At 37.4% G+C, this 19,599-nt stretch overlaps 1 protein-coding gene across 5 annotated transcripts in view; it reads left to right on the forward strand.

The window, feature by feature from the left end:
- FBXL4 (F-box and leucine rich repeat protein 4) overlaps nucleotides 1-18,367 on the forward strand; it is a 60,112-nt gene extending 41,745 nt beyond the window's left edge. For 3 of the 5 annotated variants that reach the window (XM_078380258.1, XM_078380255.1, XM_020782112.3), the window contains 4 exons: nucleotides 1,135-1,348; nucleotides 5,287-5,358; nucleotides 11,167-11,479; nucleotides 17,687-18,367. In XM_078380258.1, coding sequence (XP_078236384.1) covers nucleotides 1,135-1,348; nucleotides 5,287-5,358; nucleotides 11,167-11,479; nucleotides 17,687-17,850 — 763 coding nt within the window. In that variant the 3' untranslated portion in view covers nucleotides 17,851-18,367. Of the gene's footprint in view, nucleotides 1-1,134; nucleotides 1,349-5,286; nucleotides 5,359-11,166; nucleotides 11,480-14,424; nucleotides 14,559-17,686 lie in introns of all 5 variants that reach the window. The other 2 variants (XR_013538497.1, XR_013538496.1) reach the window with 1 other exon arrangement.
- Nucleotides 18,368-19,599: the final 1,232 nt, after the last annotated feature.

Here is a 19,599-nt window from a genome sequence, read left to right on the forward strand (position 1 = left end):
GACACCTTAGTATTCTCTTGTTTTCATTATATGTAAATCTTGCTTAGCTTGAAAGACATATTAAAAACTCTATACCATGATGTGTAACAGAGATAATGCTTAAGACCCAACTATCTTAAGATAAATTTTTGACTTGAACTGCTTGTCTGTGCCTTTTTAATGCTGATTCTAATTAATTGGTCTCCAGTTTCCTTCTTTTACTCGGACTTTTCAGTGAAGGGGGGGCAGTTGCAAATATCACATTTTCTGTTTTGGAAGAGCAGCTTTTCTCCCTTCCCCTCTCCTCCTCAGTCTCTCCAACCCTTTTCAACTTGACAATACAAATATGGAGACACAACCAAATATTCTGCTATGGAGATATATGAGTCCCCATCTTTCCAATGCTTCATGAATTACAAATTGACCATAGATAAGACACTTCAGTGTACCAATTACCATAAAACAAATATAAATCATCATGTAGTTATTATGACGATGATGACAATGATGGTTTGTAGAAGCATACTATTGGAAATTACTGTTGGATTTCCTTTAAACGCATACAATGCAGCACTACTTTGTCCTAAATTTATAGGTAAAGGTAAAGGTTCCCCTTGACAATTTTTGTCCAGTCGTGTTCGACTCTAGGGGGCGGTGCTCATCCCCGTTTCCAAGCCATAGAGCCAGCGTTTTGTCCGAAGACAATCTTCCGTGGTCACATGGCCAGTGCGACTTAGACACGGAATACTGTTACCTTCCCACTGAGTGGTCCCTATTTATCTACTTGCATTTGCATGCTTTTGAACCGCTAGGTTGGCAGGAGCTGGGACAAGCGACGGGAGCTCACTCCATTGCGTGGATTTGATCTTACGACTGCTTGGTCTTCTGACCCTGCAGCACAGGCTTCTGCGGTTTAGCCCGCAGCGCCACCACGTCCCCTAAATTTATAATATATAAAATACACTATGCTAGTTTAGGTATTATGATATTTGCAAGGTGTGTTAAGCTGTTGATATAGTAATGAGGCATTCTTAACTTTGCTCCTGTAGTACTAATATATGGCAGAGGAATTTCTACATTTTGCCCACTTTTTATAAGCTATTTTAGCCAAGGACGCTTGCTGAATTAATTCACACGAGAACATCCTTTTTCCAGGTTCCTGAAGGTTTGTGGTTCAGAATTAGTACGCCTGGAGTTGTCTTGTGGCCATTTCCTCAATGAGACTTGCTTGGAGGTTATTGCTGAGACATGTCTGAATCTTCAGGAATTAAATCTCTCCTCCTGTGATAAGCTGCCACCTCAGGCTTTCAACCACATTGCCAAATTGTACAAACTTACACGTCTAATTCTTTATCGAACAAAAATAGAGGTAGGAACAACTATTTTCCCTCTCTTTTATCTGTGATGATTATATTTGGTAAAAATAGATTTTATAGTAATATTTCAAGCTCATAGTAAACACATATTAAAGACAAAAAAGCAGAATAGAATATAGTGATCCCTTTATTTTGAAACATTTGTGTTTACAAATATCAGAAAAAAACACTTCATGATATAATAATTAAATATAGTTTTTAACTGCTAAAACGGTTCTGTTCCTTGTTTTGATACGTTTATGCTAAACTTCTTCATTTCTGGTATTGTGGCTATTGTTTTACTAGTTTGTGTTGCTCAAACTACTACTAGATGTCCCGTAGGAATCCTGCTAGATGTAATCCATATGTATGACAAAATAATTTTATCTTGATCTCTGCTTTGTTAATCATTTAATTTACACACGTTAAACAGATTGCATTCTGCAAACAAATGCCTTTTGGAAGATGCTGTTTCCTCTTCTTCAACAAATTGTCATTTTCCTTCATAAAATATAATACAGTGGTGCCTCGCTTAACGAGCACACCGTATAACGATGAAATCGCATAGCGATCCGTTTTTTCGGATCGCTAATGCGATTGCTCAACGTTTTTTTAATGGGGAAAAATTCGCTTTGCGAAGACCGGTAAGCGTTTCGCTTACCGATCTTCGCAAAACGAACCCTGACGATCAGCTGTTCGGCGGCCAAAATGGCCACCGGAAGCCGGGAAATGGCCCAAAATGGCCGCGCGCAGCATTTTCGCGCCCTCGTTAAGCGAGGCGAGGGCGCGAAAATGGCTGCCGGCCATCCTGAAGCTTCGCTGAACGGTGAGTATTTGGCCTATTTGGAACGCATTAAACGATGTTTAATGCGTTCCAATGGAAATTGCTGCCCCGTTCAGCGATGCTTCAGCATAGCGAAGGTTAATCCGGAACGGATTAACCTCGCTATGCGAGGCACCACTGTAATGTATTCCAAAACCAAGATGCAGGAAATCATCTGTTTTTAGATAATCACTTCTTGATAGCAAGTTGCAGTGGTTCCCAACTGTTTCTAGCAGAAAATTGTTCCCAACCAGAAGTAGTTTTCTAAAATGGAAGTGACCTGCTAGCCATTTCCAGTTTCATATTAAGGGGCTGGTTCATGAAAACGGCTCCGTACCCTTGAGGACCTGCCTACTCCATTGCAGAGCGTTAATGAGACCTAGCCTATTTACTAATTGCCCATCTCTTTTATACATTCGTTTTTCTTTGTCCTCAAAGTTTGTCGGCCTACCTTTCCTTTCAAGTCTGTACATTCAAATCAACATAAGGCTTTCTAAAACAAAGCTATTGTAAGCATTAAAAAGTTGAAAAAATACAGCCAAGAAACTGTTGTGTAATTCTTTTACCCAGCTGTTCTCAATGGGGGTCTGGTCTATTTGAAGGGGACCACAGAGTATTCTTCACATACCACCTTATAAGATTCATTATGCAACTTATACGATCCTGATTCAGCCTATATTTCTTTCATATTGTGTTTATGGCTATGGCCAAAAATAAATAAAATGTTGAGAATGGCTGCTTTACCCATCCGGAAAGGATGCAGAAGACAAGTGAGGCCACAGCTCTATCCAGGCATTCAGAGGAAAAGGTTAATCTGAACATTTGAGCCAGGAGAGAGGCCAGCCTCCTGCTTAGAATGTTTCATTACAGTAACAGACTGAAGAGGAAAACCTTTCATTATTAAATAGACTTGTGTAGCGGTTTCTGCCTTTTCCCTCCTATTCTCTCTTTATCCTTACACTTTTTAAGAAGTATACTCTGGAGATTAAAACTATTCACTCATCATGTCTGTAAATTAAACCCAATTAGGACCTATTTGTGTCATTAATAATCAATAATAATTGATCATCCATAAAGACTGCAGTAGTAAAGAGGTTGTGAAACGTATGTTTGAATTCTGAAGTTCAGTTGCTGTTTGCAGAAATTGTGAATTGTGGTGTAGCTTCTATCAAGGTTTTCAGTTATCTCTACATTTTCAAAGAGTAAATAGCTATAGCACGTCATGTATAATGCTTTAAATCTGGATTGACGCCAGTTATAGCAGCTGAGATGTTTAAGGCTGAAACAGGAGATGGTTAAAGTGTGCAAATAAGACGTATTCAGAGGTGTGTGTGTTTTTCAGTGTGTCTTTATATTTAGTAAACATCCTTTAAAATACCCAAGGTGCTTTCAAACTTGTATAAATATTAAAAATTAGTTGAATATATGTGAACATTTCATGCTACCACAAAAATAACAAATAGAAAATTTGTTTTTATACATAATACAAGAAAGGCATTTAAGTTTGTATTCAATTATTATTCCCCTCCCCCCGCATGTTTTTAACCCAAAAATCACACAGAAGCTGTCCTGTATCCACAGATGAGAAATCTGTTGAATTCAATGGCACTTCCTTCTGAGTAGACATATTTAGGATTGTGCCATATGTCCAAAAATAGTAGCAATGCAGGGGGAAAAATTTCAGGAAGGCAAATATCTGATTCAAAATGTTTGTGTAGATGATTATTTGTCACAGCCTGAAAAACAGGATGGATTATTTATTTATTTTATTTATTTATTTATTTATTGGACTTATATAAAACTGATTATTTTTAAATTATTTTTTCATTCGATTTTTAAAATTAAAATCAGATTTTTTTAAAATCAGATTCATTTTCATACTTTAATGAAATGCTTTTGGACAAAAAAAATCTGTCTAAAGATAGTTTTCTATTTAAGTTACATTATTGTTCAAATGTTATTCAGCCTGAAATAGCTTTTGGTAAACTAATTCAGTTATTCCAAGTGTTCAAAGCTGAGATAACATGCATTTTTACACAGTAAAAATGGTATAAAATGAACAAAGTTCAGGAAGATACCTTAATCCCATTGTTGTTCTGCAAATCTGTGTACAAACAACGAACACATAGATGTTTAAGCAAATACAAGAATATGTACATGCTATATAATGTTACTGTTTTAGTTAAATAAAACAATTTAAGTAGTTCTCCAAATATGAGTGATTAATCTATAAAACTAAAATCTATTCTGATATAGCTATGTTACTAATCTGACAGGTTATTATTCTAAATATGAAATCTTCATCTGGTTGCAAATATTAAAGATTATTAAAGATTATATCAGCAAGAGTGAGTCTTTACATTTTAAAATGATGGTTTAAATTGAGTATTACTGAGTAGTGATTTAAACCATGATTTTAAGTCATGATTTAAATTGACTTGATTTAAATCAAATCTTCCCTGCAAAAGAATGGCTGTTTTTCAAAGTGCGTTTGATATTCTTGTAGTCAGTTGGGTTTTTTTTTTTATGTTGGGGCACTTCCCTGCGAACATGCTTAAAATGGCAGCAACATGACTGTAGAGTGCACATTATATTTGTTTGCCTCTGCATGTTACCAGTGACAGGTGCTCAATGATTGTCAGTATCGTTGTCAGCAAGAGCATCCAGTGACATTAAAGTCACCAGCTCGATCCTGATGCTGTGTGACTCTATTGGCAGTTCCATCAGACTGTAGCCGATCTCTGAATGTCAGAGATGCTGCACTTTTCTGGGATGTCACTAGCCCTCTGTGTTTTTGGTTTGGCCTTGCTTGTTATTTGAACTTACCAGACTTCTAAGAGTTCTCCTGAGGGAAAAGTACTGATAGGTCATGGGAATAAAGGTGTCTTCAGGGCATGCAAAACCACATCCAGAGTGACTTATTATATAAAGGCTTGCAATGATTACCTTGACTCTAAGCCAATCAATGGTTAGAGCATCTGGGGACTCATTAAATGGCATTTGTGGTGTCTGTTACCTAGGTTTTGAGTCAAATTTCAGGGAAAGTGATGACAGCCTTTAATGTCTAATTGACCCTTTCTCTTTGTGTTTGCTTTCTATATTTGCTTCTGATGTGTTCCCCAATGGCAGCAAACAGCACTACTCAGCATTCTGAACTTCTGTTCAGAACTCCAACACCTCAGCCTGGGTAGCTGTGTAATGGTAAGTTTTTAGAAGTCCAGACTTGTGGATATGTTGCCAACATTTAGATTTCCCAGCTCCATTTCTGCTGGAAAATTAACACTGTTTTCAGCTTCAATCATTATACTAATGCACTTCTTGCAGAATATGTGCTGTAAGGCTATATAAGGTTATATTTTGCCGTTTGGGCAGTTTTATAGGAATTGTGTGTAACATAAGGAAAGCTTTCTGCATCTTGTGAACAACTGCTATTTGCTCAGCTCTGCTATGCAAATTTCAATAAAAATTACTGTAGGCATTACTTTATAGCTATATTATTTGGTCACATATTTGTTAAGATTTGCCAGTTCATTTTAACAGATAATGTGAGCTAGCATCCTAGTGTCAGAATGTGTTGGTGAGGTCTGTTTTTGCATTCTCTGTGGCTGCAGAATACAAAAGTAAAAGCTACTGTGACCAATCACAACTGAAGAAGTTAAAGCGAGAGAAAAACCAGTCTCCCTGATTTAGGCCAAGATTGTACAAATAGCAGTATGTGGCTGCTGCAAATGCATTTCCATGGAAGTTGTTCCACAAATGCAGAAGCTCATCTCACAAATACGGCAGTTGTTACATATTACTGTACACTCATCTTTTTTTGTTTGTTTTTTGGAAGGGGTATGTTTTACTGTTTGCTCTAAATTTGGAAAGCTTGTCCTACAAGTACCATTATTGGTTTCTTGGGTAGTGTATCGTGTTCTTTTCCAGTATTGGGGTTCACATTGTTTTCCTGAAATAATACTGTTTATGACACTACTTATTATTATTATTATTATTATTATTATTATTATTATTATTATTATTATTATTATTATTATTATTATTATTATTATTATTATTATTATTATTATTATTATTATTATTATTATTGTATCAGTTATTTGTGTTCTGGTTGCTTCTAAGTTAAAGTATAATTTGATCTTTGTGACCATGCTCCTTGACAGAAAGGGTGAAACTTCATTTGGTTTAAAATGGGACCACCAGAGTCAGTTAGATCACATTACACTGTTCTTTAAAGCTGCGCTAATGCCATTTTATTGCTCTGCTCAGCTGAGTTGTGGATTTTGACTAAAAGATCTAAATGAAACTGAGGCCAGAACTTCTAAGAACTGCATTCTTCTATGTAAGTCTTTCTGTCACTTTTTGAGACTTGACTTTGGGTCCTCTTATGTGAAAAATTGCACTGGATGGATAATCAGGGCAGGGTCTTTTCTGCTGTGACCACAATGTCTGAATAGCTGCCCATAAAGAATCTGCCTGGCCCACTGCATTTTACTTTAGACAAACAATAAACAGTTTTATTCTACTGAGCTGTTATAGAGTTCATATTAATGCTGTTCCTTATTCTATTCCTGTCTTCCCATTTTTGAAGTCTTTATTAAAGAGTCTATTTCCCATATTCTTTTTCATGATCTCTGTGCACACTAATGGATCCTCCTGCATTTGTGCAGGACATTTTGGAACCTTCCAGAGCTGAACTGTAGCACTTTGTTTCAAGCCCCACTTACTTCACTTCGCATATCAGTCCTATTCCCCTCTAGATCTGTTAGCTCCTTGATGTTTGCTGTTGTGACGGTTATGCCCTGGAATTCTTCCCTGCTTTCCATCCTTGGCTGAGTGAAATCCTTCTTGTAAATAGTTTTTCTATATATTTTCTAACCGTTAGTTAGTTCTCACCTGATACATAGACCAACAGAGATCTTGGCCAACATAGGTGATCTTGAATGCTGTGGATCTTGTGGTTTCTATAATACTGGCCATAGTCTCGGGTGTCCAGCTGGTCATACCTCTCAACTCTTCAACTTCAGTATCCTATATGCATTCAGTGTGCAACTGCAGCTGTCAGGAGGTGTCTTCAGTATGCAGGGTGGACTTCTGCAGAAACAAATTATCCTCGTGCTAGCATTACTACATTCACAGCCTGTGGTCTGCCAAAGAAAAAAAATCCATGTTGATTTACTGGAATACCTGGATGTTTCCAAGGCCTTCCAATTGTTTGAGAAAATCCTAATTGGCAAGACAGTACAGATCTCTGGAGAACAACACCATGGTATATTACATGAACAAACAAGGTGGCGTGCATTTTGACGGTCAAAGCAGTAAGACAATGGAACCAGTTGCCTCAGGAGATTCGCTCCAGTGATGGAGGCATTTAGGAGAAAATTAGATAACCATCTGTCAAATATAATTTGATATGGATTCCTGCATTGAATAGAGGGTTATACTCAATGGCCTTATAGGCCCTTTCCAACTCCATTATTCTATGATTCTATGCATTTCTCACAACTCTTGGAGAATTGTGCATCTGCAGATGCATTTATCCTATCATGGTTTGCTTTCTAGGCACACAGAACATGCAAACAGATATTCTTTGCAGAAAGATGACAACCATGTGTAAGTGGCATCTCCCTCTGTTTATAACCCATCACTTGTTTGCACACTGGAGGGTTCCCTAGATAAAGGGAAGTTCAGTACACCAAATGTCTCTTTTCTACCAGAAGTGCAACTTACATATCTTGCAAGGTTTTTCCTTGCCCACTCTTTGCAGTAATTCTGGCATGCTTTTGGAAGAAATGTTGTACACCTTGGGCATTCATTGTGTATTAGCCTTTTATGGGGCTAAAATGAAAGACTAGAGGCACATGCAATGACTCTTCGTTTGTTATGGAAAATTAAAGAAAAGACTTCCAGTGCCTACTCATTTTCTCTCAAAGTGGGAATTATCTCAACTACCACAGCCACAGCCAGTTTGTGAGCTCCTTGTGCATTCTGCTGCAGTGTTGACAGTCTTTCTCTGCAGAGTGTCTTTACTAGAGATCTGTAGAGTATCAGCATAGAATCATCCTTTCATATTTGTCTGCCACTACCAGCTGGGCATACGATCTTCTCTAGATTTTCCTCCAGTGTCCATGTGTTACAAGATCTATCCGTGCCCATTTTTTGGCAGAGTAATGTTATCTTCTTTTCCGTAGTGGCATCTTCCTGTCTCTGTCAGGTGAGCTTTGGGATCACAAATTAGTATGTGTTCACAGAGACTATGAAGAAGAGGTTGCTTACCTGTGTGATTCTGTAAGTGGTCATCTTTGAACTCACACAGTCCAACCACCTCTCTGCTGAGATTTTCCTTCTGTTCCTCAGGCAACCAACCAGAAATGAGAAGATCTGGAGAGAGAAAATGGGGCTCATATCAAAATGCTACAGCTCAGTTCTGGAAATTTCCAGAATGTTCTGTGCAGGTGCCAAAAGACCCATTTGAATTCACAGATGACCACTCAGTACCACAATTACAAGTAAGCAACCTGTTCTTTCAGGTTGTACAATTCTGCATGTTTATGTTGATTGTAAGCTAGTTTTAACATTTTTTAGAAATGCATGCTGAAAATGAATAAAATATGGAACTTCTTTGTTGTGAAGAACACACACATTGCTCCTCTCATTAAGCTTTGATATGACTCTCAGGGATTTGTTTGTTAGAGCTGTCCACGTCAGAAATTCCCTCTGTAAAAGCAGGGTTTTTTTTACTTGTCACAGGCAGGTAGATATAATTTATGTATTTAGTTTAGCTTAGTTAATGGCAACGACTGTTGTAATCTTTTGTAGTTTTTCCCGTGTGATAATATGCATATCCAAATGTATAACTGCCAAATTATTGGACAAAGACCCCCAATTCATTCTGCATTCATGTTCTCGGGGTTAGGGACCAAACTATGTTTGTATTAGAGAACATTATCTTACTGCAAAAATGCAGAATGGTTAGTGTCACTGGGGGGAAAAGCAGCTTGAAAGGGTAGACTTTAAGTAAAAAAATCACCAGGAGAAGGGGTTAAAAGCTCCTTTCCAAGTCAGATATACAGCAGCATCTACAGTAGATTTTTTTTAAGTCAAGGAGACTAACCATACATGATTGATAGTCGTGGGGAATGTAGTCCCTGCTCTGCAGATTTATACCTCCAGATATCACAGTGGATCATATTAGCTGAGGAATATTTCATTTAGTGGCAAAATAGTGGTGTGTGGGTGGGATGTGTGATAATAATTTAATTTGATTCATATTCCTCTATACTTAAATAATACATATGTTTGCACTTTGTTGTCTGGCACATAACTGAGGTGACATCAACTTTTTTTGTATTAAAAGTGCACAGATGTGCACTTCTGACATTGCACAGCGAGTTAAAACAGAATTCTGTAAGTCATTAGTGATAGAAGGGGGCAGTCCAAACAAAATGTTACACTTTTGACCATATTTGGCAGATTATATCTTCTTTTACTGCCATTTTCCCATGGCTCATAATGAATGTGATAATTATTTTTCAGATACCTACCACTGCTTCCTGAAAAGGAAAGGATTCATGTTACATTTTTTAAAAATTGAAGTTGATCCATCCTGTAGTGTAGAACATTACACGGGAAATTTTTAATATAGTGTAATTTGTGTAAACATACATACTTATTGAAGTATTCTGTAGCAATTGCAGAAACTACTAGCTAATACTTTATGAAATGGATTAGTTCCATTGAGATGAGGTGAGTGGGACTTACTTATGGGTAAGATGATATACTGGGACTTTAGCCTTATCATAGGAATATATATTTTGAATACAGTACATGTAAATACAGAGAGGAGCCATGGGGCTGGTGGATGTGGAGAAAAAGGAGCCACAGGCGGAGGGAGGTGCCATGAAGAGAAAGAGAAGGGAGCCATGGAGAGAGGGAAAGAGAGAGATGAAATGGAAAAAGATGAGAGAGCTATGGAGAGAGGAGCACAGAGGAAAAGAAAGAAAGAGGAGCCACCTAGAGGAAGAGAGAGGCCATGGAAAGAGAGAATAAGAGCAAGAGGGGAAGCCATAGAGCAGGAGAGACAGAGAGAGTGTGTGTTTATGGAGCTGTGTAGAGAAGACCTGATGGAAGAGAAGCCATTTGGTGAGAAATAGAGAAGGAGAGACAGAGGAGCCAGAGACAGAAAAGAGAGGAACCAGAGATGTGGGGGAAGTAGAACAAGTCAGTGTCTGTATACTTTAAGGTGATCTCCATTTAGTTTCACAGGGCTTATTCTCAAGAGGTAATTTAGCTTGCAGTTCTGTACCTACGAGCTCAGCAGTAAGTCTCTTTGAGGTAAATGTGGTTTACTTCTCAGCAAGAGGATATATTAGGTCTGCAGCCATAATACAGGAATCATCATCATCATAATCATCGTTGAACTGCAGAGCTAGGAGGGACCCTATAGATCATTGTGTCCTGCCCCTGCCAGTGTCATACTCAGTATCGTAGCAGGCAGGATCACTTGCAGACTCTGCCCAGAAACATTCTCTTCTCAGTTGACAGTACATAAGGGGGGGAGGAAAGCAGACTCAAGTATGAGGTTTGGAGAGGAGAGGATTGAAGTGGCAGACAATTTCCCCACTGCCTTGTCTTTCTTACTGCTGCTGTAGCTGGCTGGAACATCTTCAGATAGAGCAACGACAAACCTGTCCATATCAGCTCAAGCAACCGCACTGCCTGAACTGATGCAATGCATTTTCTTTTTTAAAAAGTAGATGTAGCAGCAGCAGAGGAAAAATTACAGATTAGGGAGGGAAAATTCTGGGCTGATTCACATTGACTTGTACGTCATATAGTCCACACAAAAATAATGAAATCTGCCTGTCCCAATCCTGCAGCACTTCCCACGTTATTTTTAGTGTGGTCTTCCTCTAAGTGTTTTTAGATTTAAAAATAATAATATTTAACTGTAAGTGGGGGTAGAACTAACAATACATTCCAAAATATGTATTTTTTTTTCTTTTGCAGATTGAAGACTATGACACAGTAGCTAGTATGATGGGAGCAAAATGTAAAAAACTTAAAACACTGGATTTGTGGCGATGTAAAAATATTACTGAAAATGGGATAGCAGAGCTAGCTGCTGGCTGTTCTCTGTTAGAGGAACTTGATCTTGGCTGGTGCCCAACACTTCAGAGCAGTACTGGTTGCTTCGCAAAACTGGCATGTAAACTCCCAAACTTGCAAAAGCTCTTTTTGACAGCTAACAGGTCTGTTTGTGATTCTGACATAGAGGAACTTGCTGCAAATTGTACAAATCTCCGGCAGCTGGATATCTTGGGTAAGTAAGCCCAAGATATTTGAATTTTCTTTCAGTGAATGCACGTGGTCAGTAGCAGAAGTGTACATTTACTAAGGAGTTTTCTTGGAGATAGGGGACATGGTGGTGCTGCGGATTAAACTGCAGAAGCCTCTGTGCTGCGAGGTCGGAAGGCCAGCAGTCGTAGGATTGAATCCATGCAATGGAGTGAGCTCCCGTTGCTTGTCCCAACTCCTGCCAACCTAGCAGTTCGAAAGCATGTAAAAATGTAAGTAGATAAATAGGTACCACCTCAGTGGGAAGGTAACAGCATTCCATGCTAGTCGCGCTGGCCACGTGACCACAGAAACTGTCTTCGGACAAACACTGGCTCTATGGCTTGGAAATGGGGATGAGCACCACGCCCTAGAGTCAGACACGACTGAACTAAATGTCAAGGGGAACCTTTACTTTTACCTTTCTTGGAGGTAAATTCAGAGATCTTCCATTTTCTGGTGGCAGATTCACATAAAAATGGCTCAGGAAGAAATACTTCTTACTGATAGAAACATTTGGCTATGAGAGTAAATCAGTTTAACTCCAGATTATTTGATTTACAGGATTTTGAATGAGACTGCAAATTTGTCTAATTGCTTCCTCTTTGCTGCTACTTATTTGGAAAGATATGAATTTTTCATAATTTCCTGAAAACCATTCAACTGCTATTGCCAATTTTCAAAAGCTCTTGGAATTTTAATAGCGTGTGACAGGATATTATTTATAAAGTGTGAACCTTATAATAAAACATTTTCTTGCACGACACAAAGCTCTCTGCTGAGTATATTCCTTTTTTTAAAAAACTGTTAATTGTTTAAAAATATTTTGTTTCCATTTTTCTTTAGTATATATGAGAAAATGTTATCCCTGAAACTTAAAACTGCAATCTTTCATTTTAACTCAGAAACAGAAACTTTTTGCTAATCAGAGTACAAATTATTTTGTGATAATTAAAGTCCCTCTCTTTCTGTATGTTATACATTGTACAGTATCTTAGCCCAGAACACAAATATTATAGAAAACCTTGTCTTATAATATACACACTAGAAATTTCTGTACATGAAGCCTGGTGTGTAAATTTCTGTACATGAAGGTTTTCCTGATTTTTTAGACCAGTTACAACTGTAGGTGACTTTTTGTTTGTTTTGCTTTTTTCCTGGGGTAGAGTTCAAGCAACAAGAACTTTTTGAGTCAGAAGCTTTTAATATTAGCATTAATCCACTAACAAGTAAACAAACAAACAAGAAACCTGTGAACATAGATTATTCCTTTAAAAGGTTGAAGAGTATCCTCACTGTTTTTGGAAGAGCTGTTGTGAAAGCTAGCTGATTTCCACAGTAGATTTGCTGTGGAATGAGTATCAGCTGGAAAGAGCTCAGATCCAAATTTTCTTCTCACTCTCTTGCTAATAATACCTTTAGAAATAACAGCACATTAAATAATGGTCAAGTTGTTCTTTAATCATTGTTCTTTAATCGTGCTATTTGAGAGATGTCAATCAAATGACAAGGCTGAATCTTACAGCCCAGAATATTTGGGATTGCAGTTTTCATGATGGTATTCATGCAATTATATAGCAGAGCTGAAATGCCCAAGAAAAAGCACATATGCAGTTAGGTCCTGAAATAATTGGACATTGATATCAGTTTTGTTTTTTCAGCTGTTTATGAAAATAAATTCAAGTTACAGTTAAATAATGAATATAGACTTGAAGTGCAGTCTCTCAGCTGTAATTTTAGGGTATTTGCATCCAAATTAATGGAAGGGTTTAGAAATTCAACTTTTTAATATTTAGTCCCCTCATCTTCAAGGGACGAAAAGAAATTGGACAGTTGACTCAAAAGCTGTTTCAGTATGTGGGCTATTCCTTTGTTATTTTCAATTGAACAGGTAAAAGACCTGGAATTGATTCCAGGTGTGGCATTCGCATTTTGAAACTGTTGCTGTAAAGTCACAACATGCGTTCAAAGGCACTCTCAATGCAAGTAAAACAGGCCATCTTTAGGCTGAAAGAAAGAAAGAAAGAAAGAAAGAAAGAAAGAAAGAAAGAAAGAAAGAAATATTTATCAGAGAGATAGCAGGAACATTAGGGGTGACCACATCAACAGTTTGGTACATTCTGTGGAAAAAAAATGCATTTGTGAGCTCTGCAACACAAAAAACCTGGATATGTACAGAAGACAACAGTGGTGGATGATCATAGGATCCTTTGTATGGTAAAGAAAAACCCCTTCACAACATCTGGCCAAGTGAAGAATACTCTCCAGAAGGTAGGCATATCGTTATCCTAGTCTACCATAAAAACTTCATGAGAGCAAATACAGAGGGTTCATCACAAGGTGTAAACCATTCATAAGTGTCCAGAATAGAAACGCCAGATTAGACTTATGAATATATAGAGATATATATTTATTTAAAAGCCCTTTGCATTAAAGATGAAAGTCTGCACTTCAATTGCATCTTGGTTGTTTTCATTTCAAATCCATTGTGGTGGTGTAGAGAGCGAGAATTATGAAAATTGTGTCAGTGTCCAATTATTTCCAGAGCTAACTGTATTTATAGAAGTCTACAATTTGCTTACTCTTTTAAGTATTATATGATAAATATCCATCTCGGTTGACTTATAAACTTAAGAGAGTCCTCCTAGAATGTCTGTCTATCCCATCTTTCCTTCGTTCATGGTTATTAATGCTCTGCCACAGTTAGATTGTTAACTGGGGCTGGTTACAGGGAACATACAACTCCCCTGTTATAGCAGCTCCACTGGCTGTCAATCCATTTCCAGGGACAATTCAAAGTTCCAGCTTTAACCTATAGAGCCCTAAACAGCTTGGATTGAACTACCTAAAAGATTGTATCACCATCTATGAGCATTCTCAGCTATTAAGATAATCAGGAAGGGCCTTTGTTCCATCTCACCACCATCACAGGCATGCTTGGTGGGGACACAGGAGAGAGTCTTCCCTGTTGCTGCACCTAGAATTTAGAACTCCCTCCCAGGGGAGGCAAGGCTGGCCCCATCTTTGCTCTTCATCTGCAAGCAGACAAAGACCTTTCTCTTTAGGTAGGGTTTCTTTTAAATGACTGGTTGACCAGTGGAATTTTTAAAAGGGATAATTTATTCTGTGTTTTACTTTTGTTTTTAGTACTGCTCATACTTATGAGTTCTTAATATGATACTTGTTCAGTCCTTTTTTAATATTGTAATAATTTATTTTTAGCTTTTGTCTTTGTTTCTTTTAATACTTTAAGTCACCTTGGATACTTCAGGAGAAAGGCTGCATATTAAAATTTCAAATAAATAAATAACATAAATTTAGGTGCCATGTTTGATGCAATGATTAAAATAGGAGAATGGATAATGTAAAAAGAGGTTAGTTTTCTTCCTTGCTTATAGGTCTCCATATGCAGTGACATTATATGATGACCTAAATTGCAGCATATGTATGGATTATGCTTAAATAAGGAGATGAAACATGCTCAGAGGAATGAACTTACATTTGATATTTTGACTGCAGCCAGGCAGCATGAAGTGCAGCTTAGAAGAATGTGGTGGGTTTATCCATCTGTACGCCAACGTACATCAGTTGTTATCTCAAATCACTGAGTTAAACCAGTAATTCTAAATAAATTCACACAAATTTAAAAGCTGTATTTTCAGATATGCAGAACTCCTCAGGCATGAAAAGATGAATAACAATGCATTCTTTCCTTGCATGCGAATATTTAACTGCTTCTTAGATGCCATAAACCACCAAAAACCTCCCACAGCTTCCTACAATGCCAAAAGCTCCAACTGTCCCCTTCATGGCTGTCAAAACCATCAGCTTTCCTTGACAGTTTCAAAAGCAGTTACTCAATTTTTTTTGTACAGAAATAAGTGTGTTAAAAATATAACCCCTATGCCAGAAAGGCATTTTGTACCTGAATTTCTAAGAGTTTCCCTTCTGAAGGATCCCTCCAGAACTTCCCAAACCACTCTGCCCACTGTAATTTAAAATCTGCAGCTCTGACAACTCTCTTGGCTTAATTTAACATCCCTGAAAATGAGGGCGGGGGGGGGAGGGAGTGTGTCCAAGGAATGGGTGAAAACTTTGTGCGGGGGGGTGGGACTCAGTGTGCAACCTCACAGATTACACCTAAGAGAATGTGGCTTTCTGGAGGGGTGGACGGGGAAGGTTCGTACCTTCGCTTTAGCTTTTTATGCCTCCGATTCAGAATTCAACTATGATCTCCAAGAATGTTTTACTAAACATTATGACAGCAAATGTTCATACCTTCTTTAAGCACCGCTTGAATTTCTTAACAGACAAGCTAAGGTATGAATTTCTGTCAGTCAACAAGATTGTACTGCTCTGAAGCATTCCTTAAAATGCCAATATTAAAGGATTGTTAGAAGGAAAATCCTGGCAGATCGTACCTTATGAGTTTATACGAAAGTGCGAACAGCTAGTACAAGTGACAAAATAAAGATCAAGCAACAGAAATCTTGTATTTGGGAGTCCCATAGAAACTGGGGGGGGGGGAGGATATTAGTAGGTTCACCTTACGATGTCCAGTGCTTTTTAATAGTCCTCTTTCTTAATATAATTGCAGGAAAGCACACAAAGTATGTTGTTTTGTAGTTGATTTCTGACTGATTAGCTTAACATTTGTTACCTGAATATACATAGTTTGTGAATGCAGTACACAACAGTTGTATTTGGGAAATTGTAGATGGAAATTAAGTGAAATTAAGATTTTTTAAAGGATAGATACAGACTTCCATAAACAGAGATGTGAAATAATTGCATTAATTCTCACCATGTTTTGGTCAAGCTTATAGTTTGGTTTTTCTGGTTCTGCTAACTGGGAGTTTCTAGTGGTGCTGGCAACTCCTCTTAAAATCATTTTCATTGGAAAAGTTTTTGAAGTCTTTAAAAACAATTTGTCTATATGTACTGAATATTATAAAGGGCTATCAAATGTGGAAGTGTTACATTTAAGGCAGGTAGCTTGCTGGAGCATGGGGGTTGCAGAGAAAGTTAGTGTTCGGTTCAGAGATAAGATTGGGAGACTACAATGTGAAACTGAGTTCTCTCTTCAAGAGGAAAAAAAAATCCACCTACTTCATATTCTCAATTGATGCTAAAATGTGCGTTTTTATATGCTTTGTATTATACTTCTGCACTGTTTGTCAAATAAACCATTGCTTTGATGGGAACTTGCATTCAGATAAGCATGTTTTAATTGAAATCGCTTACACGTGTTCATTGCCTTGAGTATGAGAGGTGACTCACTCAGTGAAATGTGGGCTGACTTAATAAGTAGCCAAGATTACTGTTTACCACTCAAACTGTGCCACTGATTACTCACTTCCAAGTAAGACAGATTTTTTGTTATTTAGTGATTACATGACAGTGTATATTCTATAGCTCATCCATGTTGCTCATCATAGGAGGGGATCGATGTGAATCCAGAGAGGTAGCTTCACAGGATCATTCAGAGAAATTAAGGGGAGAAGCCTGATTAGTAAAGAAATAATGATGACTGTATGACTCTTCACATTTTATTCCACTTTTACTTGAAAGCAGTAGAAGGGAGTTTTTCATCATGAGTACAATCTCATAAGGTAGACTAGGCTGAAAATGACTTACTCAAGGCTACACAGTAGAACTTCGGGGCTTAACAGAGAGGATGAGCTTTTTAGATAAGAAAGTCTGTGTTGTCAATATTTTTTTTACATCCTGAGACTCAAGTCTCCCATCTGAACTTTTGCCACCAGTGGATGTCCCATTTTCCTCTGCTTTGCTAAATTTACTTTGGCATGTTGCAGGGGTTTTGATTTCAATTTGTCAGAATCCAGTTGAATACTTATGTTTGCATAAGTACAGTGGTATAACATGGACTGGTGAATAGCTTCTGATTAACCAGTCCCCACTAAATTCCTAGTAGCAAACCAGTTGTTGACTCAGAATACAACTAGGAATTCAATGAGGAACTTGTTAATCGTGGCTAGTTGCTGCTCCCAAGTTGTACATAACACACAGATGTAAGCAGTCATTTGGATTCTGGCTTCTGATTGAACTAGAGGAAATCTATTTAAATTAATATGTTGTACTACCATAATTATAGACATTACAATGCACACACCTCGCGTAGCACAATGTATTTGCTCTCTTTAAATAACTAGTTTCTTTCCTTCTTTTCTAGGCACAAGAATGGTAAGCCCTGCTTCTTTAAGAAAATTGCTGGAGTCTTGTAAAGATCTTTCCTTACTTGACGTGTCCTTCTGTTCACAAATTGATAATAGAGTTGTCCTAGAATTGAATGCCAGCTTTCCGAATGTGCTCATCAAGAAGAGCTTCACTCAGTGACTCAGTTCATATGCTGCTATATGGAACTGCTTTGACAATCCTGCTTCCCGTGAATTTGTGATGACTTTTTTAAAAGAAAAAAATTCATGTGACTAATGGGGGAAAGGTTAAATCTTCTTAATATTAAGGTTAAATAAGAAATCAAAGGCCATTATTCCATGTACTGCACCCAGTTACTGTATTGGCAAATGGATCTCCATGTGTGAAATGAAAAGAATCATGTAAATATAAGGTGACATACAATTACTGTAAATGTCTTTTAAAGAGCATTAAATACTACCTGGATAGTATGATTGGAATAAATTTGTAACACTAATTGAAAAGTGGAGAACAGAACATCATTTTAAGCATTGGCTTTCATGGATCGAATATGAGTTGGTCACAATTGGAGCCTCAAGTAGTTAAAGTACAAACAAGTATGAAAGCCATTTTCATCTAAAAATGATTGATATAGCTCATTTCAAGCTGTTGTTTGTGGAAGCAGATTTACCATTTCCAATAAACATTGGTGCATTTACATGTCTGGTTATCTTAAGGCATTACATTTATCATAACAAAATATTTATTTAATTATAAACGCAAACTTCCTGCGGCTGACATATTTTCTCCTTTGTCTCTTGGTGATTTCTAATAATTGCAATTGAGTAACCAAAATTTTCTCCACCCTTCTTCCATTTCATTGGGTTTTTGCAGAGGTGGTGCTGGTGGTGGAAACTTAATTCACTGACATCACATCCCCTGTTTTGTATTACTAAATTAATTGGGAATGGAGAAAAATAGCAGCAACATCTCTTTTTGAGATGGTCTACTCCAACAGTGCTGCCTGCTTTATTTTTGATAGGAAACATTTATTTTGGTTTGATTATTGTAATAATATGTAAGATAGTCTTTTCCAACCTGGTGTTCTCAGATAGTATAGATTACAATTCATTAATTTCCATCGGCCAGACTATCTGGCATCAAGTATATCTTTTTGATCAGAACTGCCAGAGATCATTAAGGTGACTGCTAAACTGTTAGTTGAAGATTTTTTAAAATGTCTGTCTTTCTGTCAAGTAGCTTGATGACAAGTGGAGATCTTAGGATTGTTAAAGAGCATTGCTACCATACCAATTAGACAAGTGTATCAGGTCTCACCATTTCACATCAAATTTGAGGCAAACCAAACTGAAACACATAATACAAAACAAAAACAAAGCTAGATCAAGCATTTTTTAAAAATAGCATTGAGTCTTGAACTTGTCATTTTAAAGCCAGTTTTGAATGTCCTTCGTTATACTGCCACCCCAAAGTGTGATGAAAAAAATATTCAAAAATGGTTGTATTCATAGCAGTTGAGAGCTACAGTTCATTAAATGTGCAGTAATCTTCTACTTCAAAGAAACTTTCCATATCCTATTTATATTTAAATATGATTAATTAGCTCTGAATCAGTGGGGATTTGGTAAGTCAACTCCTCTGTAACTTCCATTAATTCAAGTGGGCCTACTCTAGTTGCAACTTACTTTGCTAAAGTAAGTTTCAACTAGAGTAGGCCCATTTGAATCAATGGATCTTATGTAAAAGTTGACATCAGATCCCCACTGATTCAATGGGCCTACTCTAGTGAAATTTATTATGCTAGACAACAGGATTTAAACTGTTGTCAGTAAGTGTGATACTGTGACTTATGAGTTCCCCCCTCCAGATTACAAAATATGTGTGTCTGCTCGTGCACACATGCCATCAGGTCAATTATGACTTATAGTG

This window comes from Pogona vitticeps, chromosome 1, assembly GCF_051106095.1.
Source record: "Pogona vitticeps strain Pit_001003342236 chromosome 1, PviZW2.1, whole genome shotgun sequence".
In the NCBI taxonomy this organism is placed as follows: domain Eukaryota; kingdom Metazoa; phylum Chordata; class Lepidosauria; order Squamata; family Agamidae; genus Pogona; species Pogona vitticeps.